This window comes from Tupaia chinensis, unplaced genomic scaffold, assembly GCF_000334495.1.
Source record: "Tupaia chinensis unplaced genomic scaffold, TupChi_1.0 Scaffold139072_1, whole genome shotgun sequence".
NCBI classification, from domain to species: domain Eukaryota; kingdom Metazoa; phylum Chordata; class Mammalia; order Scandentia; family Tupaiidae; genus Tupaia; species Tupaia belangeri.
Window position 1 is genome coordinate 1,741,421 of NW_006198962.1, and position 24,628 is coordinate 1,766,048.

A 24,628-nucleotide genomic window follows, 5' to 3' on the forward strand; every position below is an offset into this window, starting at 1 on the left:
TCAGTCTTACAGATGTTTTCCTTTGAAAGTATGATTTTTTAACCTTCATATTTAAATTTGCAAATGATTTGGAACTATTTTGTAGCATGTAAAGTAGGATTAAAGATACCTTTTGTTTTTAGAAAGAGAGATTTTTGCTACAGAGTGCATGTACTCACTAGAGAGACAGAAACAAAAAACTCACCACTTGGGTGGATGGCCACACCACAATCCTTTCTCCTCCATTCCCCTCTTGGATTTTAAGTTTGCATGCACACATGTCCAGTATTGAGTTTCAAGTCTTAGGGTCTGACATTTGAATGGTAGGTGGTCATGTGGAAGTCTAGTGACATAACCACTACTCTATCTGCTGGTCCAATTTAAGATACCTTTTATTTTCATACTGCTATCAGTTGGTCTACCACTGTTTATTGAAAAGGCCACTCCTCTGCTAACTATCAGTGTAGCCATACAGCTGGTACTCTTACATGCTTGAGGGTTTCTAACTCTACTCTGAGCCATTAGTCAGTCTATATATCTTTGCAATAATTCCACAATGTGATAATTACTATGACTTCAAATAAGTCTTAATATCTCGTGTACATTCCAGCTTTGTTATTATTCTTGGGTAGTTCATTTACTAGTCTAAGTTTCATATCCCCATCTGGGTTTTAGAATCAGTTTGTTAATTTCCACAAACACACACACACACACACACACACGCACACACACTTGGATGTTTGACTGAAATTGTTTTAAATCACAGATGAACTTTTTTTCATTACTGAATAATTTTCCCTTCATGAACATGGTATATCCCTCCATTATCTGAGGTCTTCTGTAATTTTTTGCTAGAAAGCTTTATTTTGTTTTTAGCTTTTGCTTTGCCAGACAGTGTGTGGGTGTATGTGGGGGTGTGTGTAGTGGTGAGAAATCATCTCCCAGGGGGCTGGCCATGCCACAAACCCTTCTCCTCAATTCTCCTTTCAGGATTTTGAGCACATAGGCACACACACCCAATGTGTTGTTCAAACCACAAGGTCCAGGACTTGAACTGCTCAATGGATCATGTGGGATCCAGCTGCTTCAACCACCATGCCACCACCTGGCCCAAAAGCTAAATGATTTTTAGGTGTGAGGATCTTGTACTATTTTGTTAGATTTCTTTTAAATATTTGATATGTATGATTTTACTTGAAGCTGTAATTTTTAATTCATTTCTGTTTATTGCTAGTATGTAGAAATACAGCTGAATTTTTACCACCAGACTTGCCAAACAATCTTGCTAAAATGAACTATTCATTCTGATATTTGTAAATTTCTTTATTTGTTTTTATAAATACAATCATATCAACTATAAATAATGGAAGAGTGTTTCCATAAGATTAGAGCTTTTTCTTTGGTAAAAATTTTGGAAAGATTCAATGATGAGGCCATATGGGAGGAGGCTTTTCTTTGGCGAGATCTTGATATGAATCACACACACACACCCTTCAAGTTGAACAATTCACCACATAAAGTTTAACCATGATCTTATCCTACTCCCTAAAATACACAAGTAAACAAATGAAACTCTGACTAATTCTCAGACAGTGCTTCTTGCATATTTTCACATAGTTTAAAAAATAACAAATCTAACAATTTTAAACTTTCAGTATTTATCTTTAAAAATTTGTCAAAGGTTTTTATTTTCCTCCGATAGATAACCATATTTACTTTTGTGTGAAAATAAAGTTGTAAATATATATTATCAAGTAGTGGCAAAAGGAATGCTTAGTGCTTTTTGTGTATACTGTATTCTAACTTTGAGAAGTACAGGTTACTCTGACAAGGCCCTTATGTTTAATTCCAATGCCTACTTTCATTAGTTCTCTTTTTTGGAACTGATAAATTACAACTGGCGTGCACACATGCGGAATGGATGTCTTCTGATCACTAAGGGAAGCCTCATGCCAACTTAACACTGACAAGCATTTCTAAGACTGAGGGTTTTGAATGGAGTGGAGTCTGTGTACCTCTGGAGTACATCCTTCACCAGAAAAACATGAATTCTTGAGTCATATAGTACTTCCTGTTTTTGTATCATTGTAGGAAAAAAATACATAAAGGAAAACAAAACAGCACCACACAACTATTTTATCAAGAGAAAAACTGTGGGAGACTGATCTACACAAATCACCGAAGTGAATATATTAAGTTGTATTTGATTTGTGATCATTTATTTGTATTCAAGACATTCTTGATTTCAAAGTTTTGCTCCGCTGACGCAGGTGGTTTTGACAGCTAGCTACTGAACTATAATTTTCCTTCTGTTGGGAGAAAGAGTTACTTAATGTTATGGGTCAAGTCATGAAGGGTGAGGAGGAAAGGCCAGTCTACTGAGATCAAAAGTTCAAACCTCCCTATGTAACCCAAGTTCAGACTACCCAAACATTTGCTTTAACATAAAACATCCATTTTTGATGTCCTCTAATCTGTGATATACCAGATATATAATTTTTTCTTACAAAAGCATCTTTTTGTGTGTGTGCAGAGAAGCAGGGTTGGAACACTGTAAATTACTTAATATCGGTAAATTATCACAGAGAATCCATTTCTGACAGGAACTTTCTGTTTTCAAGCAACTCTCTTTTACTAAAAAGTAACCCCAATTTGCCCAGACAAGGTCAGACTACTCTATAATTAGACACAGCTGAAAGCTAAGTTCTATTCAGTAAATAAAACAAATTTAATAATACTTACATAATTAGATACATTTAAACTTATTTTTAGTTGTATTCCTGAAAATAAAAAAGTTGATGTTTTGACATAATTGGATTAAACCTTTAAATACAAATCCATTTGTAATGTAAGAGGAGATTTCAAAAAGTCTCTAGAAAATGAAATTGAAGTATAATTTTATTTTGGTGCCCCAAACTTTTATACCCATGAGTAACTTTTTCATAATATGCATTTTCTACAATTTCTGAAGATCCCTAGCAAGTTTAATATAAAAAATATACTCATCCTCTTTTTTTTTTAATTATCAAACGGCATGTGCACTCACCAGAGAGAGAAAAGAGAATGTACCCCCTGACCCCTGAGGTGTAGTCATGCAGCAATCCCTTCTCCCCCAGTTCTCCATCTCACCAGGACTTGGGGCATGCATGTACATGCACCCAATGAGGTTTTTTTTTTTTTTTTTTTTTTTTTGGAGGGGTTTTCTTCCTTTTTAATTTGTAATGGGGTATGTGTGCTCACTGGAGACCAAGAGAGAGGGAAATGACAAGGCACCTTCCAAAAGGATGGCCATGCTGCAATCCCTCCTCCTTCGTTCTCCTCTAAGGATCTTGGGCATGCAAGCACATGTGCCCGGTGTGAGTTTTAAGCCACCGGGTCCGGGATGCGAACCACAGTCGACTACATGGGAGTCCAGCGACATAGCCACTACGCTATCTGCTGGTCCCAATCCAATGAGTTTTTCAAGTTTCAAGGTCATGGGATTCAAGCTATGGTCAGTCACATGGGAACCAGTTTCCTTAACTACTAGGCTATGGGGCTGGTCCCTCATCTTTTTTCTAAACATCTCTAACGTACCACCACTGAAATCATGCCTTATTTTATCCCACACTGCCTTTCACAGTACAGAGGTCCCTTCTTAGCCATAGTTTCACTATTTGTGACTTCAGTTATCCACGGTCTGAAACTATGAGATGGAAAGTTCCAGAAATAAATAATTCATAAGCTTTAAATTGTGAGCCATTCTTAGTAGCATGCTGAAATCTCATGCATCTGGCTTCATCCTACCCAAACTTGAATCATCCTTTTGTCTAGCATCTCCACACTGTATATGCTGCCCATCTGCTATTGACTTAGTAGGTGTTATCAAAGACACTGTCATGGTATCATAGTGCTTTGCTAAAGTAACCATTTTTACTTACTAATGTCTTCAAAGCATGAGGTAGTGATTCTGGCAATTTGTATACACCAAAGAGTAGCAGTAAAGCTTTCTTTAACAGAAAAGGTGTAAGCTCTCAAGAAGAAAAGAAAAAATAAAATATATTCCTAGGTTTTTAAGAACTACGACAAGAAAAATATCTTCAATTGAAAAGGAAAAAGAAATTTGTGCTGGTTATATAATTAGACCTCAATCTTTATCATATATATACACACGTATACATATAATATTTATATACACACACACACATGATTCATTATTATCTTTGGTCTCAGGTACTCCATGGGAGTCTTGGACAATGCCCTCCACAGATTAAGGGGGACACTACTATAACGGGCAAACATTTACAAGTTTACTGTCAGCGCAATAACCTTTTCCTCTCTATTAAAATCATAGACGTGATATTAAAACATTTTGTGAATCTCTGAGTAACCCTTATTTATACAGCTTTCAATTTTGAATATATTTTTGCTTAATCAAAAAATAGTATTTTTTTTTCTTTTTGGAGAGGTTTTTGCTATAAGGTGTGTGTGCTCACCAAAAAGACAGAGAGAGACAGAGAAACGGAAAGTGAGAAATAACCTCCCCTAGAAGGGATGGCCATGCCACAATCCCTTCTCCTCCATTCCCCTCTCAGAATCTTGGGCACACACACACACATGCACCCAGTGTGAGTTTAAGCCACCAGGTACGGGACTCGAACCACGGTCGACTACATGGGAGTCCAGTGACGTAGCCATTATGCCATCTGCTAGTCCCCAAAAACAGTATTATATTTTAAGTGACAAAAATTGATTACAAACAGAAATAAATGACGTTAAACCTACATAAGCTTTAATGTACTTATGTATGAGAAATGATTTATTCAAATAGCTTCTGAACATAGTTCTCTGACTCTATATCCTAAGTAGGATGAATCTTAAGAGCAAAAAGAACTACAAAGGAATCTTTCTTTTCAGTAAGTCTCTTTTTTTTTTAATTTGCTAATTTGCTATAGGGCATGTATGCTCGTCAGTGGGAGACAAAGAGAGATACAGAACATGAGAAAGCACCACCACCCCACCAGAGAGGAAAGCCTTCTCCTCAATTCTCCTGTCCGGATTTTGGCCACACATGCACATGTGCCTGGTGTATATTTCAAGCCACTGGGTCCAGGACTCTAACCACGCAGTTGGTCATGTGGGATCCAGCCGCCTTAACTACCAAACCACCAGCTGGCTCAGCAAATAAATCTTGAACTCTACTCCGTAGGTTTCATGTCAGTGATAATATCAATAGATGTTATACTGTGAGTACTATGGGACATAACAGACAAGTAAATATATTAATGGTTTTGGGTTACGTATATACAGAGATAGGGAGCAGTGGGGAACAAAGACAGATAGGAAGAGATTAGAACAAATCCAGCAAGATGTCCGTACAAGGTAAATACACAGTGAAGGATGTATAATTGTTCATCATACCATCATTTCAACTTTTCTGTATGTCTGAACTTTTTCTAAAGGAAAAGTCAGATAAAACAGACTCAGGAGTTAAAATCCTGTCTTCACATCTACTTTAAACACCCAAACTAGGATTCCCTGGTTATCTGATGCCAACACTTTGCAATCAAAACTAACAAGAGAAACCTGGAGTACCTTGGCTACTTTAAGCAACAAATATCTGAGCAACTGGTACTCAAGCCACTCACTATCATCTGGCCAATGACAGGTCATGTTTCATACCTACCCCACGATGCAGGGCGCTGCAGCCCGAACACCAGTTCTCAGCATCTCCTGCCAAGGCCAAGGGCTTGGCTCAGGCTCCTCAACAGGCTCACTTCACACCACCCCAGCCCAGTCAGACTCTGCCAGACTCTATCTGCTTCTCCTTCCCTAACACCCACCCAGTTATTCCGAGGAAACTAAACTGGACACGAGGAAACTAAGCTGTATTGATTTCCTTCCACCTCACAGCTTTGTATTTTAAAGAACATACATAATCATGTTCAAATCTTGCTCATTTTTATCTAGTGGAATCACATGGTTTCTTCATAATTAATACACACAGATGAATGGCCAAACCCGTATAAAGTCAACATATAAAGTCTTTTTCTAAACACTGCCCACTGACATTCAGATGAACTGGACATGCTATGACTCTTATTTACTACATTCCTAATCTCTTTCTTTCAAGAATATCTCTTCTCACCAGAAACTTTTTTTAATTCCATTAACTCATTTGGGGAGTATTCTAACATATCGTGGCAACATTTGGATACGTGTAGTTACAGGTCAAGGATGTCTGTGGTATCTTATGGCCTACATGATTCTGACTGGCATGGCTGCAGACGCTCAGAATTGTCCTGGCCACTGTGAACAGCCCTTGTAGCCTTCCATGCCAGGCCCATCCACCACTTACAAAGCCAACATCACACCATCATCAAGCCCCAGACCAGCAACCCACACTTAACAGCTTAACAATATCATAGGCTAGCCTTAAAATGCTATTACTGGGAGTCCTTGCAGTGTGCCTGCGATGATATCAAGAAAGCCAATCCCTGTCTTTAGAGCAGACACTCAGAACCATGAAGACTGCTCACGTCTCCAGGGACCTCTCTTATCAAGTACTCTCCACCTCTTTGTTACGGTGCCTCCTCCGGAGCCAGCATTCATAGACCTGTTTTAGCTGGGAACATAGCCCTCAGAGGGTGCTCCTCCAGGCCTGTGCTGGACCTGAGGCATGGGTGAGGGGATGGAAACACTCTCCCTTGACAAGGACCTTCTGCCATTTCTTTATCATAAAGCAGGCAAGGCTTTGATCTATCACTGGTTCTCTCTGGGAATGAGGGGGGCCCTGTTCCTGCTTAATTTGCTTATGAAAAATATTCAATTATGTTCCAAGTTTAATTCACTTAGTAATGAAAAGTAAATGAGCCCAACCAGAGTGTTTGATTTGTCTCAGAAAGAGAGAGATAGCTTCGCAAGAACAAACAAAGTTAAATTAAAATAAGTGACTCTCCTCAATGGTGGAAATTAATCCTCTTCCTGAAGAACTTCTCAACATCCATACGACATGGCGCTTACACCAACAAGAAGAATGCCTCACTACAGAACAACTCCAAACTGCACCCTGCAACTGGGGGATCACAGATGGGTGTGTGAGCACGTGCATGTGCCAGGGTACCTACATTTAACCTTGTACGTCCAAGCATATCCCATGAGATGGAGGTGTACCCATGTGCCCATGGGCATCTCACCTACCGTTTTTGCAGATTGGGCAGCACTGGTCAGGCTCGTACACGGGGTCCACGCACTCCGTCTGGGGGCATGCCGACACTGTGCACAGCACCTCCCCATTGGCCTCGCAGCGACACCTCTCGCACGGAGACACCTGAAACACAAGCCCACAGTCAGGGGGTCAGGGTCATCCCTCCTGCTATCTTTACCCTACAATATCCTATGTTCCTTCCCCTGATCTTTCTGTGAAGACACCCATGCGTTTTAGGAGTGTTAAAATGTGATCTGGTTCAGTGGTTTTCAAGGTACTGGTGCAGGAGTCCTGGTGTTGTGTAGGTTCCCTTAGATGCAGACACACTGGGGCCATGGGCATGCTCTTCCTCTCAACTCCCACCAGAGAAGCTCTGCTTTCTCGTGGTCTATAGACTAGGCGTCCTATCAGCTTTCTTTTGAAGAAATAATTTTGTTTAAAAATTGAACCAATAATAAGTGGCCAGTGAATTTCTGCCCAGTATCCATTGTGTGGCTGGCCTCCTTTCCATAACTGCCAAGTCACTCCCAAGCCCCATCACGGGGCACTCCAACTGTTCCCAAGGGAGGAGATCCTGGGAGATGCTCACAACTGGTCCCCTCGCCAGGAGCTGTGTGAACATCACCTCCTTAGATGCTCACAGCAGCACTAAATTATACCTACTGAGGACTGATACTGCTACTTTCCTTTGTCCTAAGTCTTTCCTAGGAGGCCTGGGAAGAGTCATACTAGTTACCAGGCAGTAGATCTTGCTAAAGCAGTCCTCTCTGGCCCAGTGATATGAGATTCTCCCTATCACCTGATGCTGGCGTAACACTGCATGAACAGTTAGCAGGCCTATCTTATCTTTGTTAAACTCAGGCATTCTTTTCTTCTCTGTATCTTTCTGAGGCAAAGACTTCTGCTTTTATCCAATTATTAACCTTGGAATTTCTAAACCCAGCTGTAACCTATAACCCCCCATTTCTAGATATTCTGCTTCTTTGCACCAAGCCAGTACGAAAACCTTGTGTTGATTTATGGCTTTGCTTGTATTTCCTATTCTCCAAATTAAATGTAAAATATTGCTATAACTAATACCCTCGGAATGTTTTCGCAGAGCTACCAGAGATGGTGCTCTATAAAAATCACTGGCCCTGTGTGCTGATGAGAAAAATGAGTTTCACAGTCATTAGGCAATTTACCTGGAGTCCACAAAGGGCTCCTCGCTACAAACCCAAGGAGGTCCCCTCTCCTCCTGGGCGCTGTCTGTCACCCCTTCCTCAGCCAGGATACCACTGTTCTCCTCAACACTGAACTCCAATTTGCCTCTCAGCACTTTCCAGTCAGGGGCCAAGTTCTACCTTTGCAAGCCATTCAAATTAAACGTAAGAGCCATTCCTAGAAACTGCCAACCAAAACTGCCATAGCAATGCATGCAGGGCATGGGCAGACCCTTTGTTTCCTAGGCATCATCAACAGGGTGGTTTTTTCATCTAGGTTGACCCAGGGCAAAGTAGAACCAGCTATCAGAGCAGTAACTACAAAGTGGAACCATGTATTTCAGGAGATGAGGCAAATACAGAGGTATTGTCCAGATGTTTTCTGCTGTCCTGGGACAGGTAGGGCCTGCTGACTGGGGTGTGCCACCACCATGATACAAGCACCACACGCAAGGCAACGAACATAAGCAGCACTCACAGAGGCTTCCTGTGTTTGTGTAACACAGAATCACAACTTACACTTTCACCAATGAAACCGGTTATTGCATGAAGCAAAAGCTCAGTTTGGGTTTAGATTTATCTGTTTCTCAGACACCGTGAGACCACAGTCACCCTGCCTGGGAGGCAGGACCCAGGTGTGTGTGTGTGTGTGTGTGTGTGTGTGTGCACATGTATTTAACAAATAAGAAAAGAATAGAAACAGAAAACCTTTAGAGTAGCCCAAGACAAAATATTGGCCTGGTTTGCAATACAGGCTTGGAAGTGAAGCTCTTATACTATACACGTTTTGAGAAGTATTTTGGGCATGATAGGAGTTTGTTGCTACCATGCCCAGGCTGTACTCTGTTATCGCTGCTGTTGGTATTTTCATCTCCGTCTATCTTTTACTGATTCCCCCTTCAGTCTCTGGCATGTCTCAAGGGTGGATTACAAAGCAAGCCAAATGAGAAAAAGATCTTGAGTTTTTAAATTAGATATGCTGAGTTACAAAAGATATGGCTCCATGCATATCAGATACCTTTATCGGGAAGGGCTGTGGCATCAGCAGTCAAGCCCAGGAGTGTAGCCTACAGGATGGAGTGTCAGGCCGGCCTGCCCAGGGGAGCTAAGGACCAGCCTCTATGCAGGGCGGTACGGAGAGCAAGGGACAATAGGGTCAGCAGTAGGTTTGCCCTCAAGAAGCTGTACAACCTGGAGCCTGCCCCCTCCTTGGCTATACTCTGGAAAGGAGGCATAAACGCCATTTCATTTGGGAATGTGAAAGGCCAGAATGAGCCCTGGTTGTGTCTCCAGGGAGGGTTCCAGGAAAACAGCAGGAGCACAGAGCAGAGCATGCACCTGTAAAGTCCAAAAGGCTTCAGGTACTCTGGCAGCAGGCCCCGAGTCGGCCTTTCCAGGGCTTGCTTTCTGCATGAGGGAGCACATTCTAGCAAGCAGGGCAGCAATCACTGGCCTGTGAACACAACCCTTCTTACTGCCACTGGAGCAGACATTTCACCACGTCCGAGTCAGAGTTTAGAACATGCAGCTCAAATGCATGCACACGGCTGCTTTGCTATTTTCTTACAGGGTTCGCAACCTCCTAAAAAATATGATTGTGTGTTTTACCATCATTAAAGATGAGTGATACTGATTCAACTATTTGGAGATCTGTCTACTTCTCAAACAATGAAATTGAAGCTTAGAATATCAGGAGCATGTCCTCAGGCTCACCTCCTGCCACCTACTGCTATCCACTGTCATACCAGGTCCAGGCCTGCCTAAAGAGCAGATGAAGACAGGCTGGGGAGAGGGGACAAAGCTGCACGTTTCCTTTGGAACTACTGCTATGGCTTAAATATCTGTCCCTCCAAAACTCAGGTTGAAATTTAATTGTCAGTGAAATGGTATAAGGAGGCAAGAGCTTTCAGAGGTGATTAGGCCACAAGGCCCCACGCCCACGGGTGGGACTGACACCATCATAAAAAAGCAATTTCTACTCCTTTGGTTCTGCCCCCTCACTTTCCATGGTATGATGAGCAATGAGAAGGCCCTTTCCTTGATATTGGACTTTCCAGCCTCCAGAACAGTGAACTGATACATCTCTGTTTGTTACAAGTTACAGTTTCATTTGCTCTGTTATAACTGTACAAAAGGGACTAAGAAACTAAGGTCATGCCATGTGCCATGTGCCTTGCTGGTCCTACTGCTGGTCAAAGCCTTCTGCTTCTTCTTTTTTTTTTTTTTGCAGACGTTTTTGCTATAGGGCGCATGCGCTTGCCAGACAGAGAGAGACAAAGGGATAGAAAGTGAGAAATCACTCCCCAGGGGGGATGGCCACGCCACAATCCCTTCTCCTCCATTCTCCTCTTGGGATCTTGGGCACGCACGCACACGTGCCCGGAGTGAGTTCAAGCCACTGGGTCTGGGACTCGAACTGCGGTTGACTACATGGGAGCCCAGCAACATAGCCATTACGCTAACTGCTGGTCCCAGCCCTCTGCTTCTTAAAAGTCAGTTTCTTATTTGATAATGGGTTCTGGGTGATTCCTGCCCAGGACTCAGTTCACACAACAGATTTCTGTCCTCACCACATTTATGCTCCCATCTTCTGCAAGGTAGTAAGAGGATCCCAAGGCCTGAGGCAGCTCCAATCTCAAGTCATGGACTCACCTCTTAGTATGACCTGCTGCCTCACTTCCAAACAATTCTGCTCAATCTGCAGGCCCTCTGCTACTTCCTGATTCAAGTTCTGCTCATGGCTCATGCCTCAACCAAGTAACCAGGCTTCCTGAAAGGACTCATATCTGCTTACCTCCTACTTGTCACAGATCTAGTGTAAACACTTCCTCCTCTGAGAAACCATCACTGATACTAACTTATGTGGAAATAGATGGGAATTCTTCTCTGCAAAGTTGCTCCCTGAACTCATAACTGCACGTCCCACAGTTCCCATAGAGCACAGGGACACTGCTAAACAAAACAACAACAACAACAAAACAGACACAGACACACACACAGATGCCCAGCACCTATGTGAATTCTGCAGCCAGCAAACTCAACCTCATCAATCCACAGAGGTAAAGAATTCTTGAATTCTTGAGATCCACCACAGAACTCCAAACCTCAAGTACTCCAAAGAGTCTGCAGAGACTCTGGGCCTTTCACTGCCTGGGCACCTCTGTTCCAACAAAGGCTATGCTCAGTGCCTCTGCTGGGGTGGGCACCATGCACTAATGAAGGTGGCACCCTGCACAGATACCCAGGGCCTGACGTGTTCATACCTCCCACAGCCTAGACCTAGACCAGAAGCAGATCGGAAGCTGCAGCCCTGATTCTGGCCCTGAGTCTCAGCCTGGACACAGTCCTTGATCACAGCCATCAAGCCAATCTGGCTCACAGCGACTCTCTTCTGGCTCATTTCATTTACCCATGCCTGGAACCCCACCAACGTGGTCAGCAGGCATGGTCAACCAACCTTACCATCTAGGACTCTAGGCCAAGATCTGCCTCCTCTAATCAGATTCCAAGCTGCTGCTCAGATCTTAACCACCATGTCTGAGCTCTGCCATGCTGAAGATTCCTCACCTCCCAGCTCAGCCACCGGATGCCCTCCTGCCATCTTCTCCAGCGGAAACTAAAGGGCAGTGTACCCAGCACATCACTGTACCTACAACTGGCAGCAAGAACTTCCCTGACACATATTTTCAATCAGAAGAGATGCCATTTCCTCCTCTTCCAAAATTACCCTTGCCCTAGGCAAGACTTAACTGGAGATTATTCAACTTTAAAGCAGCAGTACCTTTTGTTAGCAAATCTTGGCCTACGGAATGCTTTATGGGTGAAGTACCATTCTTTGCAATGGCCCAAGTGCAAATCCAAGTTACACAGGTAAAATTCAGATGCGTATCCTGGAGGAACATTTGGACATCTGAGAAAGAGAATCCATCCTCAAGGCACTTACTTTGTGCCAGGAGAAGTCACAAGTTGTGTTCGATAAATAAATAAAAAGGAAAAGAGAAATAAAAACAAATAGGTTTTCTGTGAGCTGAAAGTGAAGACAAGTTCATTCTCTTATTCCACTCCTAAGACCAGAGAGCACCAGTTCCTAGGAAGGTGAGAACAGGAATGATAGCTAGGGGTGCCATGGAGGATGAGAAAAAGCGCACACAGTAGGCCTGGTCTCCACGGCAGAGTCTCTAAGCTGATGCTCTTCTTGCTCACCCGTGTTGCCTTCACAGTCATCACGGTGGCTCTGTATTACAAATAGCAGTTCTGTCAAATGTATCTAAGAAATAGACCCTCAAATCTGCAACAGGACAGTGAAGATCAGACATGTTCTATTGAACTTTGAAACAACTATGCAGAGCACAGGTTAAGTCAAGGGTAATGAAAGTAAAATGATTCCTAATTAGTTAGATCTTACAATGCTCAGTAATTGGATCTATGTCTATACCACATGCACACAGGCAGCAAAGACTGGAAAATAAATATTGGATCCATTGCTAAATAATTGAACAGAGGTGGGTAATACAGTTTACACACAAAGCAATGTAAAATTAGGCTTATAAAAATAGATACCACTTAAATCAAGTTATATATAAACTAAAGATCATATGGTGGCAAATGATAAGAGTGGTTGGGACTAACTCTTCCATATGAGGGTGCATATGGAGTTTTCTATTATATAATGTCCATTTTACATTATTGAACTCAAGTGCAATTAGGCATCTATTTGTGAGATGGTTTATCTTGTTTAATAATTGTTGCAACCACGAGAAGATCCAGACTCTAAAATATTGCAGAAATCAGGTTGAATATTAATCCTGTCCTCACTTATGCCTCAAATCTCTTTCCATAGTGAAAAGAAGGAATAATTTTCAGACACAACCTTGGGCTGCACCCTGTGGGCAAGGGCAGCATCCTTCACCATCCACTAGCGTGCCCACCCATCTGGGAATGCCCGCATCTTTTGCTCACATTCAGCTTAAACACATCTTCCTGGTCTAGGATGCCAGGAAGGATCACTGGTATGGGTGAGAAAGAGAGATGCTTGTGTTAATGATTCTGTAACTGAGCAGTGACCACCCTTAACACTTCTAATCTGGAGTCTTTCCTGTGAACTGCTAGAACAGGTGCCAGGCAACCCCTGGCTTCATGCACCCCCGTGTCTTAGGAGCAATTCCAGACTGACTGCATATGTGAACTTCAGGACAGATAAATAAGAAGCATAAGCATCTCAGAATAATTTCTCAAGTAATTGTGATGTTTTCATAAATGTGATTAGTTTAAACATAGAGAAGGAAGAGACATGTGAGCTTCAGCATAGAATTTCTCAACTAAAACTATTCAGTGTAAATTCATCTCCCCTTCTCCATATTTTTTCCATCAGTAGAGAAGTTCCATTTATTTTTCTAATCCCCAGATTGTTGGATGTTGTAACGAGATGACGCAAGATTAACACGGAAACACAGAGAAACTCTGAAATCTGGTCTACTCCCTTCCTTCCTATTCACGTCACACAAGCCTTCCTGTCCTCTAAATGCTTTGTCCCTGGATCCTCCAAAGCCTCCAGGCCCCTCAGGTACAATCTCTGTCACCGAAGTCCCTAGTCTCAGTTCTCAAAGAATGGGTGACCAGCTAGATTCAGTGCAATTGAAAGGATACAGCTGTCTCTCAGTCAGGTTGTAGTTGTTCCAGTAACTGGGTCAGTGCAAAATGCTGAACAGGTGCAATAAAAATTGACTAAGTCAAGAAAAAAAAAATGGCTGGAAAGACACAAGACCTAAAATTAACTTGCACAGCACAGTAGAAAAAAAAAAAAACACAAAAAATAAATCTGGGGCTCTGCTTCAGGAATGGTTGCTGCATGATTTACAAAGAGCTGCTCAAGGACTAGATGTCCACATCCAAGAAAAGGGGAATGAGGAAAAGTCTTGCTACTGAGGAAGATTAAGACTTGCATTACACATTTATTCCAGATTGGAATAGGAGATATGGACATAGTATGACATAAACACCAAAGCAGTGACTTTAAAGGAGGAATGTGAGGTCAACCTCAGTGGTGCAGCTGTAGTGGTACACTCTGAGAGGCTGACGCTGCAGTGGGAAGGTCTCGGGTTCATGTCCTGAGATCTCCCTGTTCATGCCAGCAGTGCATGCCCATGATCCTGGATGCTGTGTCAGGGGCTGGACTTAGATATGAAGATCCTGTTGGGGATGCTGTTCCTCTATCTCTATTTCTCTGTCTCTCTCTCGGAATAAGCTAACTTTGTAAAAAGGGCCTGATAGTATATAAAAGGGTGTGTGGAAATTGAATAGATAAATAAACTCAATGCTTAAGATTAAAGGCACAACGCAAAGACTCTGCTTCCAGTCTGACTCTAGGGCCATGGCCAATCACCACGCCACATTCCATTGGTAACATATATTCTAACTCTTGCTCTGTTCTCTCTGTCAGTGTCTTCTTCTTTTTCTTTCAAGTTTATTTATTTCACAAGTGAGAGATAGGGATAGAAAGACAGAGACACAGCATCTCTAACAGGGTCTTGACATCATGATCCACCCCCAGCTTCCACCAGTCTGGACCATGGAAATGCATGCATCCTGCATACTCAGGGAGATCTCCAGACTTGAACTGGAGGCCTTCCCGTGTGGGACTGAATCAAAGAGTGTCACATTTCACTGCTGCACCACCTGTGGCCTCTGTCTGCTTCTCTAAACAGCTAACTACTTATTTACTTATTTTCCAAATATCTAAGAAGTCTTTTTATTGGAAGGCACACATATACTTTATCAATATTTTTTTTGGTTATTCAGGTCTAATGTTTACCACCATGACAGAGCTCAGGTGAATAAATTATAGAAGCTATCTCATTTTATAATTTTACTGCATATTTTAAGGAGCACTTAGTCTCATTTAATTCCATCTTGTTTAATATAAACTTTGTGTTTTTTTCTAATTACGCATGGCTACTGCTAACAATTTATATTGAAAAATGGAAAATCCATACTTTCTTATTTGTGCAATTGACAAACTTTCAAACTCAAATGCACAAGATACAAGGTAAAGTATCTCACATCCATGTTGCAGATGTGAGATGACAGATACAGGGGACCTGGGGCAACAATCCTACAAACTAGGTTCCTAAATCCCATCATTGGCCCCACCCATCCTTCCATCGACTGACTGTATAAACTTACTACCTAACAGAATCATGTATTCTCCAAGGGAGATAACAAGAATACACTGGTCACTCACTTCAATGCTCAGTCTGGCTAGGGGGAAGAAACATTTCATAAATATATGGAAAAAAAGCAAACAGAATGGCAGAAGATGCCAGGTGCTGATTGGACATGTGCATGTGAGTTTTAAAGACAACGTTGTCTTCTGGTTGGGACATTGGGCAGAGAACATGCTAGAATATGGCTACATGCTATGAGTGGGATTGAGTCAATTGGAGAAAAGAGGAGGGCCAAATAGACAAGAGGGTGAAGGATTCAGACATGTGTTCTAAGAATGCTTCATACTCTAGACTGGCTGAAAAAAACTACAGTAAAAAGGTACAATGGCAGATCAGACTTGACAGAGCGGGATGAGAACAGGAATCCATCCTCCACATGACAGACATCCTGTGGCCATGGTGCTTGCAAGATAAGACAAGATCAACTTGGTTCTACAGTAACCAACAATAACCTTGTCGAATGACATGCGCCACTGATTTCACTGCCTTCCTGTTCCAGCAAGCATACTTACGTACTGCTGAACTCACATACTATGTATGTTCAAGGGTAAAACCAGTACGGCTAAGTAGCATGGGTTCATATCCACCTTTGATCCAGTGTAAACTTGGGCAAGTGCCTTACAGTGCTATGTCCCAATGTCTTCCACTGTGACTTGGGAATAGTCACAGTGTTTAGCTCATAGGATTGCTGTGGGGATTCAATGAGTTAAGACAGAGGCCTTCCCGTGTGGGACTGAATCAAAGAGTGTCACATTTCACTGCTGCACCACCTGTGGCCTCTGTCTGCTTCTCTAAACAGCTAACTACTTATTTACTTATTTTCCAAATATCTAAGAAGTCTTTTTATTGGAAGGCACACATATACTTTATCAATATTTTTTTTGGTTATTCAGGTCTAATGTTTACCACCATGACAGAGCTCAGGTGAATAAATTATAGAAGCTATCTCATTTTATAATTTTACTGCATATTTTAAGGAGCACTTAGTCTCATTTAATTCCATCTTGTTTAATATAAACTTTGTGTTTTTTTCTAATTACGCATGGCTACTGCTAACAATTTATATTGAAAAATGGAAAATCCATACTTTCTTATTTGTGCAATTGACAAACTTTCAAACTCAAATGCACAAGATACAAGGTAAAGTATCTCACATCCATGTTGCAGATGTGAGATGACAGATACAGGGGACCTGGGGCAACAATCCTACAAACTAGGTTCCTAAATCCCATCATTGGCCCCACCCATCCTTCCATCGACTGACTGTATAAACTTACTACCTAACAGAATCATGTATTCTCCAAGGGAGATAACAAGAATACACTGGTCACTCACTTCAATGCTCAGTCTGGCTAGGGGGAAGAAACATTTCATAAATATATGGAAAAAAAGCAAACAGAATGGCAGAAGATGCCAGGTGCTGATTGGACATGTGCATGTGAGTTTTAAAGACAACGTTGTCTTCTGGTTGGGACATTGGGCAGAGAACATGCTAGAATATGGCTACATGCTATGAGTGGGATTGAGTCAATTGGAGAAAAGAGGAGGGCCAAATAGACAAGAGGGTGAAGGATTCAGACATGTGTTCTAAGAATGCTTCATACTCTAGACTGGCTGAAAAAAACTACAGTAAAAAGGTACAATGGCAGATCAGACTTGACAGAGCGGGATGAGAACAGGAATCCATCCTCCACATGACAGACATCCTGTGGCCATGGTGCTTGCAAGATAAGACAAGATCAACTTGGTTCTACAGTAACCAACAATAACCTTGTCGAATGACATGCGCCACTGATTTCACTGCCTTCCTGTTCCAGCAAGCATACTTACGTACTGCTGAACTCACATACTATGTATGTTCAAGGGTAAAACCAGTACGGCTAAGTAGCATGGGTTCATATCCACCTTTGATCCAGTGTAAACTTGGGCAAGTGCCTTACAGTGCTATGTCCCAATGTCTTCCACTGTGACTTGGGAATAGTCACAGTGTTTAGCTCATAGGATTGCTGTGGGGATTCAATGAGTTAAGACACACAAAGTTAGTAAGTGCCAATTGCTGCTGGAGTCATCATGATGGAACTGCCAAGGATGAGTATCCTGAGTATGTAAGAACTTCTATAAATCATTGTGAACTATTTTTAAAAACTGAAAAGAAAAACAAGCTAAGTCTATTAAGTGGCAATTCACAAAAAGAGAAGATCTGAATGATCAACTGACATATGAAAGAAAGTTCCATCTCATTAAAAACCAGGAAAATGAAAATCAAATGAGAGGATTTCATACACTCTAGAGCTGCACAAAGAGGATGTCTGATGACGTCAGGCTTTGTCAAGGAAGAGAGGTACCCAGAGTCTTTATGTTTGCTGGTATGTAAATGGGCATGAGGACCTTGGTTTGCACGCACAGGAGATCACATGGGAGGGTTAGAAGTGAGAGAAATCCTTCAGTCACGTCTCTCTGAAAGATAAGAAACTCTGGCCCAGATCCACTAGCCTCTTCAGTTTTCTCTTCCTGGAGATCAGCTTGCTCCGAGATGAGGGCATCCCTACCCTCCTTTTAGGAAGCTCGCAGTCCTCCCTGCATGTGGGCTTGTGCATGTTCACATTGTCCAACTTCACTGGCAACACGTTGTCCAACTGGATGCATGTCCAAGCCCAGGATACTGGTCTCCACGGTTGTGTCACTTCTCAGAGGGTTACAAACTTGGATGTGAAATAACAGGACACTTTTTATATGTTGTTTATTGAGAGGGTTACAAACTGGGATGTGAAATAACAGGACACTATTTATATGTTGTTTATTGACAACCTAAAACTCTAACATTTTGTAATAGAAAAAAGTTAGGACAATTGACTATGAGTAAGAGAACAAATAAATACACTGTGGTCTAATTCAAATGGAACACAAGGCAGTGGTAAAAAACTAATGGATAAATATGAGGAGACTGCAAAAAGTTCACTGAAAAAGGGAAATAAAGTATAAACTTTTTTTTTCTTTTTATTTTTTTTTAAGAGAGATTTTTTGCTATAAGGAATGTGCACTCATGAGAGAGAGAGAGAGAGCAAGAAATCACCCCGCCCTGGGACTATGGCCATGCTGTAATCACTTCTCCTCCCAGGATCTTGGGAATGCAAACACACATGCCTGACTTGAGTTTTGAGCTGCCAGGTCTGGGTCTCAAACTGCAGTGGACCACATGGGAGTCCAGCAATGTAACCATTATGCCTTCTGCTGATCCCTGTGTAGTTTTTTTTTCTTAATGAGCATTTTCCATGAACTTTTGCACACCCCTGCCTCAATATACATGCAACAATAAAGATGGCTCTCAGAGTATAAACAGGGAAACAGCAAGTTGCAAAAGAATAGATATGGTATTGTGCATTTTTATACCAATGAAAGTCTTTTTTCTTTTTTTTTTTTGCCAGAGGGCATGCAAAGTCACCAGAGAAAGAGGAAGAAAGCATCCCCCAGTGGGGTGTGGTTCTGCTGCAATCCCTTCATTTCTCCATCCTGTCAGGGTTTTCGGCTCACACACACATACCCAGAATGTTTTTCAAGCTGCGCGAGTTGGGACTCAAAGTGTGGTTGGCCATGTGGGATCTGGTTTCCTTAACCACTAGGCTACAGGGCCATAGATGCCAGGCTTTGAAAACACCCATGATAGTAAAGTGTTACTTTAGACACACGTTCATGTGTAAAACAGAAAAGTCAGTGCGTGAGCACTTGCCCCAGTGTCACTGAAACAGCTCCTTCTGAACAGGGGAGAAAGGAAATGGGAGGGGAAGGGAAGTTTGGTTTTCTCGCTACCCTGTTATTTTACTAAAAAAGAGGATAAGTAACAAATGTGACCAAATAGTGGCATTGAGGGAATCTAAGTGGTATCTGAATAGTCTGCATATCATTCAGGCACATTTGCTATGTCTTCAACATAATTTTTTAATGTATGAATAATAATAAAAATATATGTCTGTGTATATATATAATATATATATATATATATAAGCAAAAAAAGAACAAAAAAATACTCATTCTGAGACATGAATTCATTCTTTTTGCATCAAAGGATATTTAGTGAGTACCTGAATATGTCAGAGAATACTGCAAAATCCAAGAATTACTCCCAACTAGCATCCATCCAATGGAGGGCTTTAATGATGCTTTCTTGGTCTGGAGTAGAGAAGGTCTGGAGAACATCATGGCCATTTCACATTCTGTTGGGGCTTCTTGGAGGGTCTGACGGGCACCGTAATTGCAGAGGCCCGGACTTGAGGGTGTTGCACAGAGATTCAAAGATCTGGACAGGCTGTGAGAAGCAGGAAGCTAGGCGCCTGAGCTGATTCTGTCACTAACCTGCCCTGTGGCCTTGGCAAACCCAGTGACCCAGGCTCTCTGACTAGGATGAGATGCCCAAGAAAAAGCCCACGTGTTCTTCCCTCACCAAAACTTCATGAGGATCCCACAAGAAACAAGCTGTACAGGGGCCCAGGCTCCATCTTCTCCAGCCAAGCCTGTGAGAAAACACAAAGCTGCAGGCAGCACTGATGGGGAGGCCTCTGGCTGCCAGGATGGGAGGTTTCCAGTCTTCCCCCAGGAAAGAGCAAGGGCTAGGAAGGGCAGAGAGGGAGCTAGGTCAAAAGCCAGCTCTGTGTGGCAGTAGTAATGTGCTGCTCAAGAGAAGCTGGATCCCACATGGCAGACTGCACAGTTCAAGTCCCAGATCCATTGGCTTAAAAATCACACTGCTCATGTGTGTGTGTGGGCCTATCCACACACACATCCCCAGGGGAGAATGGAGGGGAAGGGATTGTGGTGTGGCTATCCTCCAGGAGGATGCTTTCTCTCTCTCTCTCTCTCTCTCTCTCTCTCTCTCTCTCTCTGATAACACATGTGCCCTATAGCAAAACTAAAAACAGAATTAAAAAATGAGATGAGCCTGAACGAGCTTGTCACAGTGAAGGTGAAATGTCTTTTGGTACCAGAAGGAAATCCCCAGGGAAGGAGGAAGAGGTACCAAGGGCAAACAGGAAAGAGGCCCAAGGCATGAGGGCCCCAGCTTGAGTTGACCTGGGCTGGCGGAGAGGGCATCAGAAACATCTCACTAGAGTTGGAGGTTCAGAGAACCTCAAGCTGGTGCCCCATGCCTGTTTGGATTCTGGAGACCTTGAAGGCTTCTCAGAAAACCAGCCTTCCATATGGCGCCGGGTGCCTCCAGGTGCTGTGAGGTGTAATCCAGGCCCAGGTGGGAGAGGGACAGGCATTACCAGGTGAGGTTATGGGCACTGCATTGCTCCTCCTGGGGTGCAGAATACAGTGGTGATCCCAAGGGCCAGTGACCTTTGTGAGATGGGGACAGGAGGCTACAAAGTATAGAGACCTCACCATCAGAGGCCACAAGATGTCCACAGCCGCAGGGAAACAAGCTGGTGCCTGAGGCCATACAGGACCTACCATGCAGAGGGCCACTCCTGCCCTGGGGACAAGGCGAGAAGCAGGAGATGTCACAGGGACAAGGTGCCCTTCCCAACACAATGACTTCATGTGAGTTCTTTCTAGCAACAAATGGGAAGGGCCTTGGGGTGGAAAAAGCTGGTGGGGGATGCCATCAGCAGAGAAGTAAAAAGCCAAGGAATCACCCCAAACAAACTATATTTCTGTTACCCCCAAAACTGGGATACCCCAAAAGTGACATAGAAATCAACCTGATAAGAACAAAGGTTTTGTGCCACCAGGTGTGCGGAGCAAGACGATGACCAGGAAGGTTCCGAGTTTTGTCATTTTCAGGTTGACCCAGTTATGTGGAAATGCTGATGACCTCGGGTTATAAAACGGATGCCCGATGCCAGTACTACAAGGCAGTCTCTCTGCTTAGCCCAGGATGACCAGCAGCCTCCCCAAGTCATTGTCACAGTTCTGTCACCAGATGGCGAAAGTGTCCTTTCTGCTGCTCAGTCCGTCAAACCCTGAGTCCAGCTTACTCCTGAGGTTAGCGTGATGCGCGCAGTCTTAGACAAGGATGTCCTTCCAGCGTCTGATAGGCTGGAGCCGTAATTTCTGAGCTGCCAGAATATGCCCAAGTGATGGCTTCTAGCTGCTTTTTATAGAATGGAAAGATCCCCCCTCCAGGTCTGTGACTTGCCAAGTCAGGGCAGTCTCCTGAACCCAGGTCTGGCTATACATCATCTGCCACTGAGATCCAGCCTCCACTGCTGAGTAGTGAGAATCCATGACTCCTGGGCTGTGCATGTCTCTGCTTCCTTACAGTCACCTGGAACTAAATCCCCTCCCAACCCTCCCTGAAACTGTCCTCTCCAACTAGCCCAGGCCATGACCAAGCTCTCCCAGCAAACTGAAGAGCAGGTCCTGCACGGTCACCTGGGGGCACCCACTGGGCAGCCTGAGTCTCCCTGGGAGGCCCTGAGGGCTGCAGGTGTCTGAGTGTCTGATGGCCCTTCAGAGTCGGGCCAGCAGAGGAAGCCCCCACCCCACCCTTCAGCCCTCACACTCCCTCCTTGTCCTAGCGTGGAGTGAAGTAGCTCCCCAGGTCTCAGCTCCAACCAGGAAACAACAGAAAGCAAGAGCGACAGCCGCTGCCGCCTGCGCTGTTCAGAAAGCATCTTTGTGTTCGTTCTCTTTGTCTTTTCACTCTCTGTCAGAGAAGGATTTGCACACAAAGGGCCTTAATTAAGAACTGTCCCCAGAAGACTTCACTTCTGAGTCTCAGGAAGAAAACAACTCCAGGTACCGGCAGCAGACAGACAGTCTGACAGTCCACAGCCATCACGGAGGCTGAGGAGCAGCCTCCCTCTATGGTTTCGCTTGAGGTGAGTCCCTCACCTCCTGTCTTTCAAATGCTCTTCTGAATAATTCCCTTCGATGAATACAGATTGTGTGGAAACTGGTTAGGTCAATTAGATGGAGAAAAGATGCCGGCAGTGTTTACATGACATAGTTATTTGGTGGCAAACAGCTGAATCACTGTGAAGATGTCTTTTTCCTTGCTAAGGGTTGATTTCTGGTGTACATTCCAGGATCTGCTGGCCTGACAGATGCATGGTCAGGAAGGTAGAGCAACTGGTGTCTTCATGGCCTGTGTCCCCATCTACATGGTGGAGGTAGGTATGTGCCTCCTAGGCTGGCCCAACTCATCCATGCTGGCCTGCTACAAACAGAGCACTCTGTGCAGAAGGGAGGAGGAAGGGGCCACAGGGCCATGGCAGCTGGGCACGGGCAGCACCTGAGCACTGGGCACTGGGCCTGGGGCAGGGAGGAATCTGCAACCTCCCACTGGGGAGCATGAGTAATGCAGTGATTTCTGTGGGATGACTTTAAGAGATGATTTGCTTACTCACAGATTCCTAAATTAAGCCCTTAGGAGAAGAGTTGCAATGTTAACTGGGTATGACCACCTACTTAAGCTGACTGGAGGGAAATGAGCCCATATGACAAATTTTGTTAAAACCTAAACTCCTCATCTTAATAATAATAATAATAATAATAATAATCAGATCAGGCTGAGGGGCTGTGGTGTAGCAGTAATGTAAGTGCCCAGCAGGGCTGGAAGCCACATGGTCACCCACGGGTTTGGCCTCTCCAGTTGGCCTGAGAACATGCCACATATACAAGTGGGCACCCAGGACCCTGAGGGGCTGGGCAAAGGGGATCGTGATGTGGCATGCACACCACTATCATAAAAATGTAAAACTGGAAGATCAAAACTCTGGCTTTATAATTAAAGGGTGAAAGCTAAGTGATCCTTGGAGAAAAGAGAGAGCTTGGTATTCACTTAATACATACACGACTAAAATTGTATGTCTTCAGACAAGCAGGCTTTTAAAAGATAAATGTGACATGAGGATTGGTTCCCTCGAGGACAAATTCAAATTCTTTCAGGGACCAGTCAGGTAAGGAAATGAGGTGGCAAACTAAGTAACAGAGAGTGGCAGGAGCTGTGGCTAACGAGGGAACATTTTTATGCACTGAAACTTACATGCACACGTCTTCCTGATACACACACGCAGATACCACACATGCCAGAAAACATGGACTTGTGCTGTTCACTTCTGGCTTTCTTCTCTTGGATGGCATTAGTAACATTCACCTTAGGCAGGGTATGAAAATGCCCTGAGGGCTGTGCCAATCTGCCTTTGCCCCAGGCATCTGGCCCCAGCAGCAGGGCCCGCACTCCCAACTGCAAAGTGTCTGCATGGATGCCCATCTGGACGCTGCCACCATCTGAAGTCAGGCTCTGGCTGACTTCGGTAAAGAGCCTCAGCGTACATCAGCTGCCAACCACCCAGAAAGTGCTGGAACCCAAACCCAGCCACCCCACTGACCCTGTACCTCTGTTGGAAGCTGGGTGAAATAACAGAACTCCACCAGTGGTGTCTCTAGATAACAATGTCCCTTCCCGTGGGGGTCAGGTTCACGTGGAGAAGAGGCTACATGTTCACTCACTCAGGGGCTGCATCCCCACCTTGAGGATGGAGGTAAGTGCGTGCCTCCCAGGTGGCCTGACCCGTCCACTCTGGCCTGCTACAAACAGGGCAGTCTGTGCAGGAGAGACAGGAGCAGGGGCCCAGGGCCATGGCAGCACCTGGCTGCCAGCTCAGGGCTTATTTCCCTCCAGTCAGCCTAAGTAGGTGGTCATACTCGCACAGGAAGGACCCTCGTGCACTGAGATGGAGGTGTGTCACTCCCTGAGATCCAGCCATGACGTGTGTCAGTTGTTCTTGCTGGCACCCAGAAGCAAGATCAGCTTGTTTTCTTGGCTTTCCTATAGGGCACTGGAAGCCCAGAAGTGACTGTGAGCAGAGAGGCTGACCTCAGAGCCCCATGTATCACTCCATAGAAGCCATGTCTCCCTCGGATCCCCAGCCTCTCCTGTTCCTCTTGCCCTGGGGCAGACTGTGGGAATGCTTTTCCTTTTCTAACCCACCTACCCTGGCATTCTGATATGCATGATACAGCTGAACTGCCAGCGGAGAGGTAAAGTGGCAAAGTGCTTGGGCTAAGAGGAAAGGAATGTAGCATTTTCCTGC

General features: G+C 43.8%; 1 protein-coding gene across 1 annotated transcript in view; it reads right to left on the minus strand.

Annotated features, from left to right (window-relative positions):
* VWC2 (von Willebrand factor C domain containing 2) overlaps positions 1–24,628 on the minus strand; it is a 156,458-nt gene that overhangs the window by 119,563 nt on the left and 12,267 nt on the right. The window contains exon 2 of the mRNA XM_006161807.1: positions 7,159–7,288. Within this exon, the coding sequence (XP_006161869.1) occupies positions 7,159–7,288 (130 nt within the window). The remainder of the gene's footprint in view (positions 1–7,158; positions 7,289–24,628) is intronic.